Consider the following 23028-nt stretch of genomic DNA (forward strand, 5'->3'; position numbering starts at 1 on the left):
TTTTCCCCATAAATGTCTTGTGTATCTTCTGTTACATGTATTCTTATAGGAAACAGATATTTTGTTGCAAGTATAAATGGGATTTTCCTACTTTGATTATGCTTTCTAATTTCTTGCTGCAGGTATATGGCTATGCTATTTTTGTATATTGATCTTTTATCCAACAACCTTGCTGAAACTTGCCTATTGTTATAATTTGTAGATTCTCTTGTACTTTTTAAAATGTAAACAACTTTGTCATCCATGGGAGATGATGATTTTGTTTCCTTTATTCCAATTATGCTATTTGCTAATGTTGATTTTGCTTGTTTTTCTTGTTTTACTGCATTTTCTAGGCTCTCTAGTGCATTATTGAATAGAAATGCTAATGGAGGACTTCTGTGACTGGGACTATTTCAGGGTAGAATTTTCATGAGCTTAGTTTTTATTCTTCTTTATTGTGTTCTTCTCATAGTAATGTTGCCTTGTTCTGTTCATTTAAAGTATGATGGATTTTTCTGGACTAGCAGCAATGATAGGTAATTCTATCCAGGAGGAATGAAAACTTTGGGCGGTTTGCTCAATATCTTAGTTCAAGAGTGCCCTCTTCAGTTCTAACAGTGAAGTGAGGCTTATTTAATTAGTGACACGTTTCTGGGGTGGTGAAACATAGGAGCGAGTGATGTTTACTGATAATCGTGATACTATCTTACAGCCCTAGGATCCTTATTTTCTTGTGTTTTATTTCTCATTTTTCTTTACCTTCTAGTTGTACTGTTCCTTCCCAGAAGCAGTGTCTTCCCAAGACTATAACTGTGGTCCTGGATACTTCCTTGAAAAGTCATGCTTCAGATCTTCTGGTCTCAGACCTGTTCTCACGATTTTCTCATCAGGAAAGGGCGTTCTCTTTCTGTGGGTGCTGTCCTCTGTGTTCCACCCCTGCTAGAGACTTGCCACCTCTCCTGTCTTCCATATAATCCCTGCCTGATTCTGTTTCAGCATGGGCTCTGATTTGGCTCTACGGATTCTGGACTGTTCTACCTACATGTAAATTGAAGTTTGTGGTATTCCCTATCCTTCACTATGCTCTACCTCCGGGCAATTGTGAAGTTTTATTTGCTTTACTGTTGACCTGTATGGTTTTGGAGGATGTATGTAGAGATTTGGATTTAAGGAACCAAAGGGTTGAGAAATGTGTGTTACAATCTTCCTGCATAAATGTGGATTTGTCATTTTATTTCTGTGATTCTGGTCTATTTTTGCCTTACGTATTTGTATTGGGCTGTTCTTGCATTGCTATAAAGAAATCCCTGAGACTGGGTAATTTATAAAGAAAAGAGGTTTAATTGGCTCACAGTTCTACAGGCTTTACAGGAAACATGGTGCTGGCATCTGCTCAGCTTCTAGGTAGTCCTCAGACAGCTTTTACTCATGGCAGAAGGTGAAGGGGGAGCAGGCACATCACATGGCAGAAGCAGGAGCAAGCAAGAGAGTTGGGGGGCAGGAGCTACACACTTTTATATGACCAGATAGTGCGAGAACTCACTCACTATTATGAAGATGGTACCAGGCCATGAGGGATCTGCCTCCGTGACCCAAACACCTCCCCCCAGGCCTCACCTCCAGTATTGGGAATTACAATTCAACATGAGATTTGGGCAGGGACAAATATCCAAACAGTGTCAATATTCTATATGTTGTTAGGTTTATTGACATAAGATTGTTATATGCTTTCTTGGTGACTTGCTCTTTTAATCAGTAGATAATGATCTTTGTAACTAGTAATTTTTGCTCAAATTCTCTTACATAGGATGTTATTATAAGAATTCAATTTCCTTTGGTTAATATTTGCTGTTGTTGACCAAAAGACCACCAGGATGGCTAAATAGTAGAAAGGAGAGCTTCATTGGAGATATTGGTTTGGAAGCTGGGAAGAGAAAGTCTCCAGCATGGACGAGGGGAAGCACAGGTTGGGTTTTATGCCTCACAGGGCCTGAATCATGCATATTCAGGAGGTTCGGGGGAAAAGCTATACGTATTTATGAGGGAGCTGTGCGCATATGTAATGGATAAATACGCATATGACATACATTCTACGTTCACTTTGGAACTGGGTTTTAACATTAAAATGAGGTGGAATTTGGCTTTATCAAAGGGTGAACTTTAGGACACAAAGACAGTTTATGCACAGCCTCTATCAGCTGGCTGAAACTGTTTAAAGGTCTGCAATTGCTTATCAGAGAAGAAAGTTTGTAAGGCCAGTCCTTTGTCCAATTAGAGTTATAGTGGTTTGGATCGTAAGTCAGAATTAGGACAATTGGCCTGATATCTCCTATTGTTAGGATATTTAGTGAGAATTTAGAAATTTGCCATGCCAAACCATCCCTGTATCCCCAACCCATAGGTAACTTTTTGTTTTTTTTTAACCTTAGGTTCTGTCTTAGTTGATAAAGGGGCATCTATTTTGGTCTCTCACATCACACTGTATATACATTTATATATTTTTGTTTGTTTTGGTTTATTTTTTATTATTTTATGTTTAATTTTTGTGGGTACATAGTAGGTGTATGTATTTATAAAATACATGAGATATTTTCGTACAGGCATGCAATGCATAATAATCACATCATGAAAAACTGGGTATCCATCCTCTCAAGCATTTATCCTTTGTGTTACAAACAATCCAATTATACTCTTTTAGTTATTTTAAAATGTACAATTAAATTATTATTGACTATAGTCCCCACATTGTGCTATTAAATACTAGGTCTTACTCATTCTCTCTATTATTTTTTGTACCCATTCACCATCCCACCTCCCCACCGCGCCACCCCTTCCCTGCCCTGACTATACTTCCCATCCTCTGGTAACCATCCTTCTACTCCCTATGTCCATGAGTTCAGTTGTTTTGGTTTGTAGATCCCTCAAACATGGTGAGAACATGTGATATTTGTTTTTTTTGTGCCTGGCTTATTTCACTTAACATAGTGATCTCCTGTTCTATCAATGTTGTTGCAAAAGACAGAATCTCATTCTTTTTAATGGCTGAATAGTACTTCATTGTCTGTAAGTACCACATTTTCTCTATCCATTCACCTGTTGATGAATTCTTACGTTGCTTCCAAATCTTGGCTATTGTGAACAGTGCTGCAACAAACTTGGGAGTGCAGATATTTCTTTGATATACTGATTTCCTTTGTTTTGCATATATACCCAGCAGTGGGATTGCTGCACCATATGATAGCTGAATTGTTAGCTTTTTGAGGAACCTCCAAACTGTTCTCCATAGTGGTTGTACTAATTTACATTCTTACAACAGTATATAAGGGTTTCCTTTTCTCCACATCCTCACCAGCATTTGTTATTGCCTGTCTTGTGGATATAAGCCATTTCAACGGGCATGAGATGGTATCTCATTGTAGTTTTGGTTTGCATTTCTCTAATGATCAATGATGTTGAGCACCTTTTCATATGCCTATTTGCCACTTGTATGTCTTCTTTTGAGAAATGTCTATTCAAATCTTTGGCCCATTTTTTGATAGGATTATTAGATTTTTTTTTCCTGTGGAGTTGTTTGAGCTCTTTATATATTCTGGTAACTAATCCCTTGTCAGATGGGTAGTTTGTAAATATTTTCTCCAATTCTGTGGGTTATCCCTTCGCTTTGTTGATTGTATCCTTTGCCATGCAGAAGCTTTTTAACTTGATGTGATCCCATTTGTCTACTTTTGCTTTGGCTGCCTGTGCTTGTGGAGTATTGCTCAAGAAATCTTTGCCCAGGCCAATGTCCTGGAGATTTTTCCCAATGTTTTCTTGTAGTAGTTTCATAGTTTGAGGTCACAGATTAAAGTCTTTAATCCATTTTGATTTGATTTCTGTATATGGTGAGAGATAGGGGTCTAGTTTCATTTTCTGCATATGGAAATCCAGTTTCCCCAGCAACGTTTGTTGAAGAGACTGTCTTTTCTCCAGTGTCTGTTCTTGGCACCTTTCTCAAAAATGAATTCACTGTAGGTGTGTGGATTTGTTTCTGGGTTCTGTATTCTGTTCCATTGGTCTGTGTGTCTGTTTTTATGCTAGTACCATGCTGTTTTGGTTACTATAGCTTTGTAGCATAATTTGAAGTCAAATAATGTGACTCTTGCAGTTTTGTTCTTTTGGCTCAGGATAGCTTTGGCTATTCTGTGTCTTTTGTTATTCCATATACATTTTAGGATTGTTTCTTCTATTTCCATAAAAGATGTCATTGGTATTTTGATAGGGGTTGCATTGAATCTGTAGATTGCTCTGGGTAATATGGACATTTTAACAATATTGAGTTTTCCAAGCCATGAACATAAAATATTTTTCCATTTTGTGGTGTTCTCTTCAATTTCTCTCATCTATGTTTTATAGTTTTCATTGTAGAGATCTTTCACTTCTTTGGTTAATTCCTAGGTATCTAATTTTATTTGTGGCTATCATAAATGGGATTAGGTTTTTTAAAATTTCTTTTTCAGATTGTTCCGTGTTAACATATAGAAATGTCATTTTTTTTTTTTTTTGAGACCGTCTTGCTCTGTCACCCAGGCTGGAGTGCAGTAGTGCGATCATGTCTCACTGCAACCTCTGCCTCCCAAGTTCAAGCAATTCTCCTGCCTCAGCCACCTGAATAGCTGGGATTAGAGGTGTGTGCCACCACACCTGGCTAATTTTTGTATTTTTGTAGAAGCTGGGTTTCACCATGTTGCCCAGGCTGGTCTTGAACTCCTGGCCTCAAGTGATCCACCCACCTGGCCTCCTAAAATGCTGAGGGCATGAGCCACCATGCCTGATCTGCCATTGATTTTTGTATGTTGATTTTGTGTCCTGCAACTTTACTGAATTTGTTTATCAGTTCTAAATTTACTGAATTTGTTTATCAGTATAGTTTCTTTGGTGGTCTTTAGGATTTTCTAAATATAAGATCATGTCATGTGCAAACAAGGATAATTTGACTTCTTCCTTTCCAATTTGGATGCCCTTTATTTCTTTTTCTTGTCTAATTGCTCTAGCTAAGATTTCCAGTACTATGTTGAATAACAGTGGTGAAAGTGGCCATCCTTGTTGTATTTCAGATTTTAGAGGAAAGGCTTTCAATTTTTCCGCATTCAGTATGACACTAGCTGTGGGTCTGTCATATAAAGCTTTCATTATGTTGAAGTATGTTCCTTCTATACTCAGTTTTTTGAGGATGTGTATTATAAAGGGATGTTGAACTTTTATCAAATACTTTCTGTGCATCAATTGAAATGACCGTATAATTTTTATCCTTCATTCTGTTGATATGATGTATCACACTGATAGATTTGCACAGGTTGAACCATCCTTGTGTCTCTTGGATAAATCCTGCTTGGTCATGATGAATGATTTTTTTAACGTGTTGTTGAATTTGGTTTGCTAGTATTTTATTGAGGATTTGTGCATCAATATTCATTAGAGATACTGGCCTGTAGTTTTCTTTTTTTTGATGTGTCTTTGTCTGGTTTTGGAATCAGGGTAATACTGGCCTCTTAGAATGAATTTGGAAGTATACCTTCTGCCTCTATATTTCAGAATAGTTGAGTAGGATTGGTATCAGTTCTTTAAATGTTTGGTAGAAGCCCTCATGTCCTGGGCTTTTCTTTACTGGGAGATTTTTTATCTTTGATCTCATTACTTGTTATTGGTGTAAGAGTTAAAGAAAGAGGAAAGAAACACAAAAAGTGGCTCAACAGTCAAAGACAGGTTTATTTTGGAGAATAAACCTGAGAGGGGCTTCTGGCCGATTTCTGTCAGGAGCATTCTCTCATACAGACTAAGGGTATTTAAAGGTTCAGGGCTGGAGAACTTATCATAGGCTTGGAATGTTTCTGTGTTGGGGAGAAGTTTATGTGGGGTTGGAATGACTCTGGTTAGAGGGGAGGTTATCTTGGGGCTGACATCTCTCTGGTTGGGGAGGGGTTTATCTTAAGGTTGGAATGTTTCTGATTGGAGATGTCATTTGTGGTTTATGAACATGCTGACCTTAGCCATTAGGCTGATGCCCTTTGGATTCAGGCAGTTTTTGATGAAAGTGAACTTTAAAATGGTGGTGTTTGTCCAAGATGGCGATGCTCCTGCTCTGTCAACTAGCCTGTTCAGGTTTTGGATTTCCTCACGGTTCAGTCTTGGTAGGTTGTATGTGTCTAGGAGTTTTGCCCATTTCTTCTAGATTTTCTAATTTATTGGCATATAGTTTCCTGTAGTAGCCACTAATGATCCTTTGAATTTCTGCCCTATCAGTTGTAATGTCTGCTTTTTCATCTCTGATTTTATTTATTTGGGTCTTCTCTCTTTTTGTCTTAGTCTGGCTAAAGGTTTGTCAATTTTGTTTATTTTTTAAAAAAAACAATTTAAAAAAATCATTCTTTTGTATTGTTTTCTTCATTTCAAATTCATTTATTTCTACTCTGATTATTATTTCATTTCTTCTACTAATTTTGGATTCAGTTTGCTCTTGCTTTTCTAGTTCTTTAAGATGCATCAATAGGTTATTTAGGTTATTTATTTGAGGTGTTTCTTCTTTTTTGATGTAGGCACTTATAGCTATAAATTTCCCTCTTAGTACTGCTTTCACTGTATCCTTTAAGTTTTGGTATGCTGTGTTTTCATTGTCATTTGTTTTAAGGAATTTTTCAATTTCCTTCTTAATGTTTTCATTAACCCACTGGTCACTGAGAAGTACATATTTTAATTTCCATGCATTGGTATATATTTTTATATATTTTTACTTTCAAGCTTCTTTGAAAATAATTTTATTTTAGATATAAAAGCAGGTAGTTGATCATTAAAAACTGTTTTTATTTGAGAGACAGGGTCTCTCTCTGTCACCTGTGCTGGTGCTGCTATAGCTCATGGCAGCCTCGAACTCCTGGCCTTAAGAGATCTCTTTCCTCAGCTTCCTGAGTAGCTGGGAGTACAGGTGCAAGCTACTGAGCCAGCCAGCGTAGGAGTTTTGACCCGCTGCCTTTATGACCTGGGCTGGTTCACCCCTCCTTAGGCAATCTGGTGGTCCTGCTCCTGGGAGGTCACCATACTGATGTTGAACTTAGTGTGGACACCCCATAGGCATACAGCACTATAGCTCAGAACTCCTGGGCTCAATTGACCCTCCTGCCTCAACCTCCTGAGTAGCTGGGACTATAGACACATGCCACTGAACATGACAAGTAGGAGTTTTGTTTTTTTTTTTAATACAGTTTGATGTTCAATTTAAGTCTCTGAGAAAATATTTTCACGGATAGGTTTAACCTCTTTATTTTTATTATAATTGCTAAGATATTTAATTTTATTTTTATGATTTTAATTTGTTTTATGAGCAGAAATAATGTCGCCTGTTCCTTTTATTCTCCTTTCCTGACTTCTATTAGATTTGTCTTTAAAAAAAAAAACCCATTTGATGGTTTGAAAGTTACATTTCTAATTTTTGTTGTTTTAATCATTAGTACTCAAACTCTAGTGTACATCAGAATCACCTGAAGGGCTTGCTGAGATATGTATTGCTGGGTCCCACCCCTAGAGTTTCTAATTTAGTTGTTTTGTGGTGGGACCCAAGTATTCGCATTTCTGTTCCCAGGTGCTGCTGCTACTACTCAGGAAATCACACCCTGAGGGCCTGGCAAGAATTGGTGGTTACCACCCGGGTATCCAACAGCCCGTCTAAGTTGGACTTGTTATTTTGGGATTCTTGTTGGGGTTCTGTTACTTTCTCACCAGCTCAGCCATGCATTAAAACTTCTTAAAATTTCCTTTTACCCTGGTTTTTCAGTATGCAATATTCAGAGGAGTTTCTTTGGCCATCCAGTCCCATAATATTGCCAGGAACGGAGGTGGGGTTTTAATTTATCATAAGAGAATAATTTTTCCCCTACTGTGTACTCAAGCAGAGAGAAACTTTCTTGCAAGTTTCTCTGGACTGGTAGCTGAGGTTTCTCTGGTTTCTTTTATATGGAGGTATAACCTTTACAGATTCTTGGCTACAGTTGGAGTTCAGCTCTCTGCCTCCTGTGAATCTAAGGCCAAGTCTCTTACTCTAGATATGTGGGTCAAATTCCACATCAGTTTATGGTTTCCCATTATAATGACTATCCTCTTCCGTTCTAGCACCTCAGGGTTTCCCTTTTGGTCTTGGCTATACTTGTAGACTTTGGGGGATGAGTGTGGATGTATTTCATCCAGCATTTCTGTGTGTTTAATGGGGTGGAGGTTGGGGATGTTATGTAATCTCAGTCTATCTGGCTGTCCTCCACTATTCTTCAGCGGTCACCTGGCAAAGAATGTGGGTCAAAAAGTTCATAGAGGCAGGAAGTTGGTGGTAAAGAGAATCCTTGGAATGCAGAGCTCCTGAGCTCAGGGACTTGAGCCTGGGTTTTCACACATATCATTAGTACAGGAGAGTAGTAGGTGGTGCTAAATTGGAAGTACAGTAGTCTCCCCTTATTCATAGTTTTGTTTTCCACAGTTTCAGTTACATGAGGTCAACTGCAGTCCAAAAATATTAAACAGAAAATTTCAGAAATGAACAATTTGTAAGTTTGAAATTGCAGGTGGCTCTGAGTAGTGCCACAAAATCTTGTGTCATCTGGCTTCATCCAGTTCAGGATGTGAATCCTCCCTTTGTCCAGTGTCTCCACACTGTCTACTGTCCCTGGCTGTTAGTCACTTAGTAGCCTTCTTCATTATTAGATTGTCATGGTATTGCAGTGCTTGTGTTCAAGTAACCCTTATTTTACTTGATGATGGCTCTAGAGTGCAAGAGTGGTGGTGCAGGCATTCAGATATGCTAAAGAGTAGCTGTCGAGTGCTTCCTTTAAGCACTTTAGTGCTTCAAGATGAAAGTTCTCAACTTAAGGAGAGAAAAAAAAATCGTATGCTGAGGTTGCTAAGACCTATGGTAAGAACGAATCTTTCATCCTTGCAATTATAAAGAAGAAAAGAAAAATTCATGCTAGTTTTGCTGTTGTATCTCAAACTGCAATAGCGAAGGCCATAGTGCTTGATAAGTCCTTAGCTAAGATGAAAAAGGCACTATATTTGTGGGTAGAAAACGTGAACAGAAATGTGTTCTAATTGACAGCAATTGGATTCAGTACTATCGGAGGCTTCAGACATCCACTTAGGGGTCTTGGAACATATTCTCTAAGGATAAGGGAGACTGCTGAAATTGAAGTAAGGGGTACCCTGCTGCTGGTGGGTAATACTATATACAGAGGCTGGGACAGTTGTGGGGTTTTAAATTTTGATTAGGGCCAATCTTTCCTGAAATGTTTTTATTTCATGTAAAGTGTATACCAACAAAAATTTAAAATATTTTTCTTTTTTGAAGTCGTTCTCTCCTCATTGACTTATCCCTCTTAGGTGTGCATTGACAACGTACTCAGAAGATTATGTTCCACCATATGATTATCAGCCACATGTGAGTACAAGCACCGTAGTCTTCTACCTATTTGTGTACTTGAAATGATTATTTGCACCTAGTATAGTCAAACTTGGGAAGAAAGGAGACATTGCTAAAGCTTATGATATTTTACATTTATTTTGAGATATTAGCTGTTTATTGGAATCATGACAATGTTTTATGGTTATGATTTATTTTTGGATGTTTATCGATTTCAGGGAAAAATATTGCCGTATCTAAAGTATATTAGACACTTTCTTCCTCATCTTGTTTACTTGTCCCCTCCCTGAATTCAATTTATCTGGAATAAGAACCCACTTTCTATTCATTTGTATTGCATCAACACATAAAAATAAGTGGCTTAATATAGCTCTGGGAAATATGTATGTTAATTTAAGAATGTCCAGTTTATAACTTGAATGTATTTCTACTTTACAAATTATGCAACAGAAACAAAACAAGGCTGCTTCCAATTAGCCTTATTCTGAAAATCTTAACCAGGGCAGTAGACATGAGATAGAAATAAGATATTTAACTATCGGTAAAGAAGAGAAAAACATCTTATTTTCCAATAGTATAATTATCTATTCAGGAGAACCAAGATATTAATCTGAGAAGTAATTAGAATAAATAAGACAATAGCTTTCCTTCACATCAACACTAACAGTTAATAAATTATAAAAGAAAAAAGCATACAAATTATTATTAGCAACACAAATTCAAAATTCTTTAATGAGGAAAGTTTCACCAGGATCAATAAAAGATAATGTGGCAGTTTATCTCCAAAGACGGCAGACCTTCCTGTTGGCACAAGCCACTCACCATTGAAGGTGAGGATCCCTCCATCTCGAGTTGAGATGATCAGTAGAACATGGCAAAAGTGACTGTGTGCCAGTTCTAAGCCTAGCTTTAAGATTGCCTCCACCTTTTAAGCTCTGAGCCACCAGAGAATCCAGGCTACTCTGTTGGAGGGAGAGGCCGTGGGAGGAACACTGGCAAGCTTGACTTATGAGTGAGGAAGCCATCATGGATAATCAGCTTAGCAGAGCCTGGACTCCAGCTCTGGCTTCCATCTGACTGCAACCCTTGAGGATCCAGAAGAAGAAATTGAAGCCATTATCTGTTTGTTTTAAAATATGAACCAAAACATGACTGAGGCGGATATCTCAAATAAAAAGGAATAGGTACCATTTTAGGGAACTGGAAAACTAAACTAACTATAAACCAAATTTATAAGTTTAATATAATAAAATTCCAATGGATTTTGTTTTCTATGAGAATTTTAAGATTCCAGGAATTATTTGAAAGGACAAACAGATGAGAATAATCAGAAATGTTTTGAAAAGGTAGCATAACCGATTTAGGGAAGTAAGGGGTTTAGGACGCCACCTTCATTATATGCTACATTCTGATTTATATTTTTCTATTTAAAAAAATAATATTTAAGACATAGAAACAGCAAATGTGGTAGTTTATTGTTTAATATACTTAATATATATAGAACTCATACATATTGGCAGGAGAAATGTTAATGACCCTAGAGAAATGAGCAAAGGAAATAATGTATGGGCAGTTTACAAAGTAGGAAATATAATCAACTAACTAGTAAATATAGGGAACACACCCCATTTACAAATAATAAACAATATGAATTAAGACAAAAAGATTTTTCTTTTGAGAATAAAATTGTCAATGTTTTCAAAACATACTATTTGAGGCTAGGCATGGTGGCTCAGGCCTGTAATCCCAGCACTTTGGGAGGCCGAGGCAGGTGGATCACTTGAGGTCAGACATTTGCAACCAGCCTGGCCAATGTGGCAAAATCTTGTCTCTACTAAAAAATACAAAAATTAGCCACATGTGGTGGTGCGTGTCTGTAATTCCAGCTACTTGGGAGGCTGAGGCAGGAGAATCTCTTGAACCCAGGAGGCAGAGGTTGCAGTGAGCAGAGATCGTGCCACTGCATTCCAGCCTGGGTGATGGAGTGAGACTTGGTCTCAAAAAGGAAAAAAAAACCATTTGACCTAATAATTCTTTTTCTAGGAAACTTCCCCAAAGAAAAGTAATTGAAACTAGCAATAAAATTCATATGCAAATACATTCATCACTGAATTATTTATGATGACAAAACTTGGAAAGTACCTAAATATTTAGTATTACTGAAACTGCCTTTGCAAAAACTATAGTAAGAAGGGAAATGTGACATAACTGAGTCCATTTTGCTTCTACCAGGCTCAGCTGCTTTTGCTCCTTCTTGTGTGGAGGCCATAACAGTTCTTTTTCTGAACTGATACCGTCGTTCAAAAACGGAAACCGTATTTGTAAATACTAACAAAAGGTCATAAGTTTAGACTTATGGTAAGGGCTTGAGCTTTGCTAAAGAATAGGCATAGTTAAATAATGACCTGGCATTGCTTAACTTGCTTTTCTATACGTTGCTTACTGCTCCAGATCCATTTAACGGGGGTCACAAGATTTATAACTTCCCCAACTACTCCCAGATAACTTCACTATTGTGAAACCTAAAGAACTGGTCTTTGAGATATTTTTCAGATTTAGCATTTCAGCAGTCAGAGAAATGTTCCCTGGTCCTGAGATCCTCTCCTAGGAACTGACTCAGCTATGCAAAGACAGTTTAGACACTCCTGTGATTTCATTCTCAGCCAATCTTTTCAGTTCCCCAGGCCCTAGCCCACCAAATTATTCTTAAAACCCCTAGCCTCTGAATTATTGGGAAGGTAGATTTGAGAAATTTCTCCTGTCCTTCTGCTTGGCTGGTCCTGTGATAACTAAACTCTTTCTTTGCTGCAACACCTGCTGTTCTCAATGTATTGTTTTTTGGGGGATGGCAGGCAAGAAGAATCCATTGGGTTGTAACATTAGAAGTAGTATTAATCAAGTATGTTATAGTCATATGATGAAATATTGTGCAGCCTTTATCATCTCCATAGATAGTTCTTAGTGTCTTGATAAATCTTCATTTAAGGGTAAAAAAATTAAGTTACAAAGTTGCATGTATATTTTATCCAAACTACATAAAAATATAGAGAAAATTTTAGAAACTAGGGAAACTGCCAAAATGCTAGCACAGTTGGCCAATGAATGTTGAGATTCTAGGTGATTTTCTTCATCTTTACACTTTTTAGAATTATCCAATGTAACAAGTGTGATCGTTTATCATCAGAAAAACCACAAGGAAAGAAACATATCATTTAAAAATGCATTTCAGGTCCATTTTCTTATTTACATGGGGTTTGACTGTATCTTCAAATAAAATAAATCTAATTAAAAACTCACAAATTTCAAAGGACTAAATATTATAAATATAAATAATGTGGGATGTATTTTCAGGGCACATAAATCATTAACCATTGCATTATATATTTATGCTTTTAATTTTTTCAGCATTATTTCTAATATTTCTCATGTTATTTGTTTCCACATTAACAGCACAGCATACCATGACAGTTGTTTGCCTTTATTTGCAATTTTGTTCACTTACTTCTAATGTCTTTTCCAAAGCAATTGATTTTGAGGCACATTTTTAGCGCTGCTTCTGACACCCACATTTAATGAATGCTTGCATGACATTGTTATTGGATACAAATAACTTTTAATTATAATAACAGTGGATAGTTAAATAACAGAGAATAGTGATTGAACTCTAACAGATGTTGTCGTGCACATAAACAAGCATATAATTCACACATACTGAAAAAGGAGAGAATATTTTCTTGCTAGAGACTTCACCATGTGGCCTTGCCATGAACGCAGTTCACCATTCATTCAGTCTACTACAACTGCAATTATGCAAGTTTTGAAGAAATCTGAAAATATTTGGATTTATATTATCTCAAATGTTGTGCATAAATTGACACTTAATTTTTATATTATGGTCTCTTACATTTCCTTAATCCACATTTGTATAAAGTGGGACAGCATTATAGAAAGTAAAGGGAATGCAGTTTATCATTCCATAGCTCTAAGCATTGGTAAAGAAATACAGAGGATTAGGAAGCCATGGGGTCATTTCCAATCAGGGAAATGGAAGAAAATTGCAACCCGTTTATTTTGAACTTCTCCTCTTAAACTGGATGTTTATTATAGCTCATCTCAATTTCAATTAAAGATACCTTCTCTTGAAAGTACCTCCATCATTTCCCAAAGAACCAGAACAGCAGAAAAGTTGGAAAGAAGGTACATTAGAGAACTGATCCAAAGCTGGCTGTTAGAAACTGAGAAAGTTTTTAACAGAGAATTGTTTCACAATACATGGACAAGACGTCCATGTATTCTTTCAGAGTAAAGAAGAAACTATATCCCTTTAACAGCAGTTAGTCCCTGAAATGGCAGGATTGCCTGTCCTACTACTGGGACTCTATGCACTGGTATGGATGTGGCATTGCTAAAATATTGAGATTTCTGTGCTGGTTGGAAATGAGCTGTGGCCTCAAGTCCCCCGGGACCCTGGACTTCCTGGTTGCATTATGACTTTCCTGGGCCCTAAGCACTTTTGCCTTCATGGGCCCCTTCCTCCACTAAAACAAACAAACAAATATATTTTACAATTGAGTTGATATAAAGACAAAAGTAATCCGAGTTAGACTATATTCTTCTTTTTTTTTTGGATTTAAAGCTTATTAGAGAAATATCTAAACTACCTATTGGGTACTATGCTTATTACCTGGGTAACAAAATAATCTGTACACCAAACCCCCATGATATGAAATTTACCTACATAAACAAACCTGCACATATACCTCTGAACTTAAAATAAAAGCTTTTTAAAAAGAAATATCTTTTTAGGCTGTATTTCTCATTTTCATTTTGTAAAAAATACCCATCTTTTCTCCCCTCTTTTACGCAGTTTGAATCCTTACCTATTTTTGACTGCGTTACTGTATTTTATGGCCATGTCATGTGACCACGTTATTCTTAACCCTCCTGAAATTATTACTAACATACTAATGAGTGTTGTTATCACACAGTGTTCTTTTTTTAATCCCCCACTGGGAAGCACTCTTGGACTTCTATGCCCTATTTTAAGACAAATTTTCTGTATAACAGCTGTCATCAGTTTCTTTGCTCTGAGGTGTTTATGGATATTATATTATCAGCATCATTTCCGGGCTTAGCTTTGAGTTTCTACAGAGTTTGTTTTTCAAAATGACATCTGCATTTTTTTATTGTGGTAAAATATGCATAACATAAAATATACATGATATAAAATTTACTATTTTAATCTTTTTTAGCATATAATTCAATGGCATTAAGTACATTCCTGTTGTTATATTCATTTTTAAAGATTCTGATTTTAAAAGAAATTAAAATACGTTCACAGGCCCCTAAAAGTATTGTGAGCCCTAGGCACTGTGCATTCTGTGTCTGATGGCTAAGTTGTTTCAGCCTGGACTTCCTAGAAGCCAGATCAGTACCTGGCTGACTGGAGGCCTCTAGAACTTACTCAGTTGGCTTGGCTGAGAAATACTTAACCATCCCAGATGCAGATGCATCTTCGCTAAAAGTCAAGAGTTGGGCATGCAGGAATTACCATTAGGAGCCCTTTATTGTTTAATGAGGCTCTTTCACCTCAAAGATACTCTCCAAAGAGGAATTGCCTTTGGTTTTCTATTTCCTAATGATACGGACAGGAGGTAGGGAAATACTGGGTAAAAGAGGGCGATCTCCAGTGAGGGTCACATCCTCAAGCCTGGACCTATGGCCCAAAGTGAGAATATACATTCCTTTTTACCTGCCTGAACATTGCCTTTTCCAAAGCCACCCTGGCCCGCCACACCCCCATCCTGCACCTATAAAAATCCTAGGCCTCACCAGCAGAGCAGCAGAGAAGGAGAGACGAGAAAAAGCAGTCAGACATTGGAGAGAAGCAGCTTGATTTCAGAGGGACAGTTTGTTGGGAGGACCTCAAAGAAGACTTCATCCAGGGACAGCCGAACTCCAGGGGAAGATTATCTTCCCAATCCATCCCTTTCCAGCTCTCCATCCCACTGAGAGCCACTTCCACTGCTCGATAAAATGCTCCACATTCACCATCTTCAATTTGTTTGTATGATCTGATTCTTCCTGGACACCATCTTCAATTTGTTTGTGTGATCTGATTCTTCCTGGACACTGAACAAGAGCTCAGGATACAGAGGGCTGTCACACAAAGCTGTTAAACTCTTAGCCATCCGTGGATGGCAAAGCTAAGACAGTACACTTTAACACATGCCCCCAGGGGCTCTGGGGATCATGGGCAACCCCTAGGCGCTTCCATGGGCTCGCACAGAGTTCTGCTCCTGCTGGTCACCCAGAAGCACTCATCCCATCCTCTGCACTCACTTACCTACCTGCAAGGAGTTGAGAGCTGTGGGCTGAGTAAGCAAGCCACCCCTTCATGAGTCCCATGAAAGGGTCAAGGGAGCTATCCCATTATACTAGGAAGGGTTGCCTACCAGGTGCCTTAAAAAGAAGACAAGAGAAAGAATGGCTTGCTGAAAAACAGAAAGAGCTGGGACAGAAAGAGAATCCAGAACAGGGTGAAGATTCTATAGAAAGCCTCACTTGTCTGAATTACATTAGCTTTCAAATCCCAGTTATTTTAAAGCCCTCTCTTTGTATCTTTGCTTCATTCCATGTCCCTATTGTCTTCCCCATTTTCATTTCAGCATAGACAGTCTCTTTCTTTTTCTTTCTCCTCCTCCTCTCCCTCCTCCTCTTTTTCTTCTGTTATTTTAAAAAATAATAGCATGGAAAATTGTTCAAGTTAATCTGGCCACATAGAAAAATCAAGTATAAAAGCCTTGTATTCTACAGTAAAGTGTGGTTTTTCCAAACTTGTACCTGGAAAATTAAGGCTGAAATTTAACTAAGTTCCAGGCTTATAATGTATCTTTATTACTTTCATTTTAGTGCTATTTTATTTGTACTTCATCTGACTATATCCACGATTTAATTTTCTTTGTCTTGTTAATTGTCTGACTCAATATTCACTAACAAACGAACAACTGCCATTTGCTTATTTATCTTATCGTGTATTATTGACTGAAATGAAATGAGTGAGAGTTTTAGAATCCTCTGCAAATAAGGTAGTGGTAGGGGGTAGAATTGGAGAGGAGGGAAGGGTCTTATAATCCATGCCAGAGTGTCCCATAATGCTGCTGCTAGTTAACCATGGAAACAGGCTTCTTTGACTTGGGTTCAAAAGGATATGGTGGCCTTTCTAACCTAAATATCTTGTCTGAAAGATCTCAACACATGTCATACATATGTGTGCTAACCTTATGTTTTTACTTGAAGGCTTGGTTTTATATAGTTTTATAAACAAACAGTTCTGGTTCTGAGTCTCATGTCATTCTGCCAGCTCTAAGAACCACATTTCCTAGGCCCCAGCTTCAACCTTAGGATCTGCTGGTTTTTGCTCATATAACTCCATAGAACTTCCATAGACTACCGAGTTGATTGGGATACAGTAGAATTTGCCTTATTGAATAAAACATACAGTTGCTGGTAGATGAGTAGAAGGAAGGAAGGAATGAAGCAAGGAAGCAAGGAAACAAGGAAAGGAGGGGGGACGGAAGAAATAAAGGGAGGAAGAGAGGAATGAAATTAACACATATTGTCTACCATGTTCCAGGCACTGGCTTAGTTATCTTACATGTATTAGCTCACTTAATCCTCACAACTGCCCCAGAATATCAACCTATTAGAATTACATACTGAGGAATCTGTGTCCCGGAGAGTTTAAGTATGAGTAATAACACACCATGTAAGTGTTCAAAGTGAACTTGGGTCTGATTCCAAGTGCCATATTTGTAGCTACTTTGCAAAACACGACTCAAAACTTATATACTCCAACTTTTGTAGGCCTTGATCTCCTCATTTTAAGACTAGAGTTAGATGGACAGACACGGTGGATCACACCTGTATTCCCAGTACTTTGGAAGGCTGAGGTGGGCAGTTCATTTGAGCTCAGGAGTTCCAGGCCAGCCTGGTCAACATGGTGAAACCCCATCTCTACTAAACATGCGAAAGATTAGTTGGGCCTGGTGGCAGTGAGCCTAGATTGCACCACTGCATTCCAACCTGGGTGACAGAGTGAGACTCTATCTCAAAAAAAAGAAAAAAAAAAAAAAAAGACTAGGGTTAGACAGTATGATGGTTAATTTTCTGTGTTAACTTAACTAGGTTATTTGCCCTGTAGTTTAGTCAAATACTTGTCTAGATGTTGTTGTGGAGGTCTTTTGTAAATGTGATTAACATTTACAATCAGTTAACTTTTAGTAAAGATTATTCCAAATAATGTAAGTGGGCCTCATTGAATCAGTTTATAGCCTTAAGTGCAAAAAACTAAGGTTTTCTGGAAAAAAAGGAATTCAGTCTCAAGACTGTAACATAGAAATCCTTCCTGAGTTACTTGCTGGCCTCCACAATCATGTGAGCCAATTCCTTAAAATCAGTCTCTCTGTGTGTGTGTGTGTGTGTGTGTGTGTGTGTGTGTGTGTATTCTATTGGTTCTGTTTCTCTGGAGATCTTTGACTGATACAGACACAATGATCTTTCCAAGCTCTCTGGCTCTCAGATTCTACTATTTGATTTGATTTGATTCTGTCTCAATGATCTTTTCCCATTGAAATAGTAATTTATTTATGACCAAGTATCCTTTTGGATTAAAGACCTTGGTAGACATTTAATTCAAACTTAGTTGAAAATTAAATGTTAATTATACTTAATTATAAATTAATTATTTTAACTTCCTGCTCATCTTGTGTATCACCAACAGTAGAGAAATTGTGGGGTCTTAATTCTCAGGAAACGGATTAAGTGTTTTTTAGAGTTGTATTCTTTTAGTAGAGAGATACCCTATTTCTCCAGAAACTTAACTTTTGCCTTATGTTGCCTCTGAAGTTATTTATTAACTTTTTTGAGACAGAGTCTTGCTCTGTCACTCAGGCTGGAGTGCAGTGGCATGATCTCGGCTCACTGCAATCTCTACCTCCCAGGCTCAAGTGATCCTCCTGCCTCACCCTCTGAAAGTGCTGGGATTACAGGCGTGAGCTGCTGCGCCTGGCCTGGTCTAACATTTGTTTCTAAGTTAGGCCGTGAAGCTAAGTTCTGCTTCAGAGAACTTGGAATTATGAGATATTTTATTTTCTTCTTTTTGATTATCTTCAGTTTCTACAGTGAACATATAAAACTTTTGTAAGGAGAAATAAAGTTTTAAAGATTGAGAAGCCTAGGCCTCAAATTGATATACAGCCCATTAAGTCATTCCATTATAAAACAGTGGCAAAGGTAAATGTCCTCACATAATATAGACTGAAGAATAAGAAAAATCGTATTTGTGTTTTATATGATTGAAGTGATAGAACCAATCAATTTTGTGCATTAGAAAGAAACAAATATATCAACAGCTAATGTTTAATTGTGTATTGCTTAGTTTTTGATGCTGGCCATAACTAAAATTTGTGTGATATTAATCTTTAAAAGTCAATTTATTTGTGAAGTGTTCATTTACATAGATCTTCATATTTTTTTGTAGTGAAACCTTACTATGTTGACTGGATTCATTAGTGGTAGAGATATTTACATTTCTATCCACAGCCTAAATTTCTTTGTACTTTCCATGGCTATTTCCCTGTAGCTAAGAGTCTCATGCTCTGTTAATACCTGTATTTGTTACAAATGCTTCTCCCTCCTAAAACTTTATCAAATAAATAGGAGTAGTAAATACTTCTTAAATACATAAGAATATATCCCACTAGTTACATATTTGTTTAGCTACATTTGCCAATTATTCTTATGTTTGTGACACAATCATTGGAGGAAAAAATATCCAATAGAAATAAAATTTGGCCAGGTGCGGTGGCTCACACCTGTCATCCCAATGCTTTGGGAGGCTTGAGATGGGAAAATGGCTTGAGGCCAAGAGTTCAAACCTGCAGTGAGCTATGATTGCACCACTGCACTCCAGGTTGGGTGACACATAAAGACTCTGTCTCTGAAAAAAAAATTTTGAAAAAATAAAAGAAATAAAATACTTTAAATTTAGTGAAGTAAATGAACGAGGGAATCCACCTGAGATACCCATCCCCCATTGGTCCCCAGGGCAGATAAGGTAGGTTTGACTGTAGGGTAATTCTTCTTTTCCTCCCACCACTCTGCACGTGTGCTTAACTACCTTATTAGAGGAAGGCAAGTCTTCAGTCAAGTGCATGTAATTGGTAAAGACTTTTTATACATGATGTATGCTGGAAATAATGAAACAAAATATCACAACAATTTACTTTTATATCTATTTTCATTCCATCCAATGTGACATTCACATAAATAAGCTTACTAATTCAAATATCATTTTAAGAGTAAATGGAACACTCAAAATGAGCATCCTTATAGCCATACTAGGAAAGAATGGTCTTTGCTGTGCTAATGCCAGGTGGCTAATAGCTATCTTTAATGGTGGATGCAAGGTTAGTTTGCACTGACTAATTTGGCCAGGAAACATAAACCATTATGCATTTTTATGGATGATCTGGATGAAGGAATTGAGACTATGCTTCCAAATTATCTTGTAATATTAAATTAGGCAGAGTTACTATGTTCCAGAAGGCAGTCCTAAAACTGAAAATGACCTTGAAAAATAAAACTATCAGAAATGAAAGGTCCTAAAGAAAAAGGATGAAATCCTGTATGAATGAGTAGAACCAAGCAATAGCCTACCAGAAGATTGGAAAAAATCAGCTAAGGACTGGCTACACAGTTGACTAAGAAGTAGCATTATCATTTCACCGAAAAAAGGTGCAGGAGATAATGGTGCTTAGAGTAAGGATAGAGCATACTAGGGGCAATGGGGGTGGAGGTGGAGTGGATACCGGGAGACTCCATTGTTTAAAGATACATTAATGCATTTTACTGATGTAAGTGGTAAAACCATGAGGGAAGGTGGGTTGGGGGAACCACTCACTAGGAGGACCCTCCTTTAACATCCTAACCTGCCTTGCCATGATCTGAGAAAGAAAAAAGAGAAGGAAGAGAACAAGAAGAAAAGAAAGAAGAATGCTTTGTTAACCAATCTTCTGAAAGCCAGTTTTCCCGTATGGTGATTCTTTTGTTGCAACTCCAGTGCTTCCTGTTTTGGCAGGGCCTGTTTTGCCCTCAGCATTCCTTTCTCTGGTGCTCTTTCTTTTCCTCCTTCTACCAGCATGTTTTATGGGACTCCCCCAACCCTTCACTGAAAATGCACCCTCAAGGGTGGCTAGAGGTTAATTGACATTGTTGTGTTTTGTCAGGTGCTACTCTGGGTTAGGCTTCTTTGGAGCTTAGCAATTGTTGATTACCACTACATTCTTCAGCCTCCCTCCCTCTTCAGAGCCTATGACATTGCAACACTCTCTCCTAACCTCTCCTTGTCTGTCCTTCATGGCTTCTTTATGGACCCAATCATGGGCTTCCCCAACATTTGTGCTCCAGATCCCTGCACCTCTCATTTTACACAATCTCAGAGAATTCATCAATTGCCATGGCTGTATACCAATCAACATTGGGCGGGGGGTAATTTTAATTGTTGTATAATTTCAAACTTACAGGAAAGTTTCAAAAATGGCACAAGGAGCTTCCATATACTCTTTGCAGAGTTGATAGCTGTTTACCATATGAAGGTAGGCTGAAGACATTATGCCCTTTTGCTCCTAAATAGTTCAATGTGTATCTCCTAAAAATAAGGATGAGTGTCTGTGGTACAGTTTTCAATTTCAGGAAAATTGATACAGTGCAATTATATAATCCACAGTCCATGTTAAATATCATCCATGGTCCCAATAATGTTCTTTATAGCTATTTTTTCCCTGCCAGTGATCACTGCTGTGCATAGGGCACTGACTTCTCTCCAGGCCATCTGTCCCACAGCACTACCTTCCAAATAAACATTTTTTACTGATGTCATCTTAAATTAAAAATGTCTAAAATATGACTCATCATTTCCCCCCTAAAACAAATCATCCCCACCCCCATGTCTTTCTAATTCTTTTCAGTGTTATTATAACTCTCCTGGCCTTCCAGGCTTGAAGCTATGAATCATCTTTGGTTCTTTGTCCTCAGTTAGCTGTGTAAGTCCTTTATGTTCTTCCTGTGAAATGACTCTTTCATTCTGCATAAGCCTTTGTACACTAATGCCCACTCATTCCACACATCAGACAAATTCTTCTGGTTACACTCATCTACCTGAAGGGCTCAGAAAAAGCTTGCAATGCTTGTCCTTCCTTAAGTAAACTCTGTCACGGCTCTGTGTGTGTAGCACCGAATAGTGACCTAGCCAACAGTAACATATAGTAATTCACAAATCTGTTTCAATACACACTTTCTTCCCATTCCCACTAAATACATGTTGAAGAGAGATTTACCTATTATGTTAGGGTGTGGAAAACATAACTGTCTGCAACTCACATATGCAGAGGAAATTTATCTAACTGATATTTGACCTTCTTCTGGAGCCCACCACCAGTGGGAAAACATAAGTTCTTCAATCCATTTAAAGCTTAGTCTGATGCCATAATTTAAATAGTTCTGCTTTCTATAGAAAGTGTTTAATTCCTCCTGAAGAAAACGCTCACTTTCTCAGAGATCGTCTCCCATCCTGTGTGTGCAGAGAAGAGCTAACATAGCAGAACTGAGACTACTATCCTCTCAAAGCCTGCTCACAATGTTGGTCCTTGATTGGCATCTAGAAACTTGGCTTTCAGGATAAGAATTCCTTGATTAGAATGACCCACTGTGGCTAAAATATTTGTGCAAACAATATGTTTTATGCTGAACACCTGTTTCCTTCTGGGAGTCTGAAATTTTGGGACATGCTAGGCAGAGGCTGCCTACATGACCCAGCTCCCAGTAAAAACTCTGGGCACTGAGTCTGCAATTAGCTTTCCCAGCAGACAGCATGGCACAACTCACTGTTGGGGGATTTACACTCATCCTGTGTGACTCCACTGGGAGAGGACTCTTGGAAATTTGCACCTGGTTTCCTGTGGATGTCAGCCCATAGCCTTTGCTGATTTTGCTTTGTATCATTTTTATGTAATAAATCAAAACCATGAGTACAACTATGCAGGTGGTCCCTGACTTACGATGGTTCAACTTACAATTTTTTGACTTTATGATGCATTTATTGGTATTAAATGCATTTCACCTTATGAGTTTATTTTTTACTTAGATGGGTTTATTGAGATGTAACTGCATTGCAAATTGAGGAGTGTCTGTATATAGGTGTGTGTGCATATACACACACAGCTGTGAGTCCTCCTAGGTCATCAAACCTGAGGTGGTATTGGGGACCCCAATACATCATACTCTTTTCTCCCCTGAAAAAAGTATGTTTTTCTCTCCTCATGACTATTGTTTTACACTAGTATGAGCAGAGTGGGTTGTTTGCAGCAAAAAGAATGCAGCTTTCCCTACAATGGCATCCAGATACATGGAGAGAAGGATGTGACTTAGCATCCTGATGCCAGAAGGGAGGAGGAGGGTTTTACGTGTGGTATTTTCTGCCTGTTCTGTTCTCTGAGGTGATATCCGTAGTCTACCTGGTTGCTCTTTTCTTTGCTGGCATTAGTGGCCAAACT

The 23028-nt window shown here is 37.9% G+C and overlaps 1 protein-coding gene across 3 annotated transcripts in view; it reads left to right on the forward strand.

Annotated features, from left to right (window-relative positions):
• CFAP95 (cilia and flagella associated protein 95) overlaps window positions 1-23028 on the forward strand; it is an 85686-nt gene that overhangs the window by 56924 nt on the left and 5734 nt on the right. For 2 of the 3 annotated variants that reach the window (XM_004048108.5, XM_055350765.2), the window contains one exon: window positions 9376-9433. The exons of the other annotated variant lie outside the window; for it this stretch is intronic. In XM_004048108.5, the coding sequence (XP_004048156.1) occupies window positions 9376-9433 (58 nt within the window). The remainder of the gene's footprint in view (window positions 1-9375; window positions 9434-23028) is intronic. 3 annotated transcript variants of the gene reach the window in all.

The sequence above is a fragment of the Gorilla gorilla genome, chromosome 13 (assembly GCF_029281585.2).
Source record: "Gorilla gorilla gorilla isolate KB3781 chromosome 13, NHGRI_mGorGor1-v2.1_pri, whole genome shotgun sequence".
Lineage (NCBI taxonomy): Eukaryota > Metazoa > Chordata > Mammalia > Primates > Hominidae > Gorilla > Gorilla gorilla.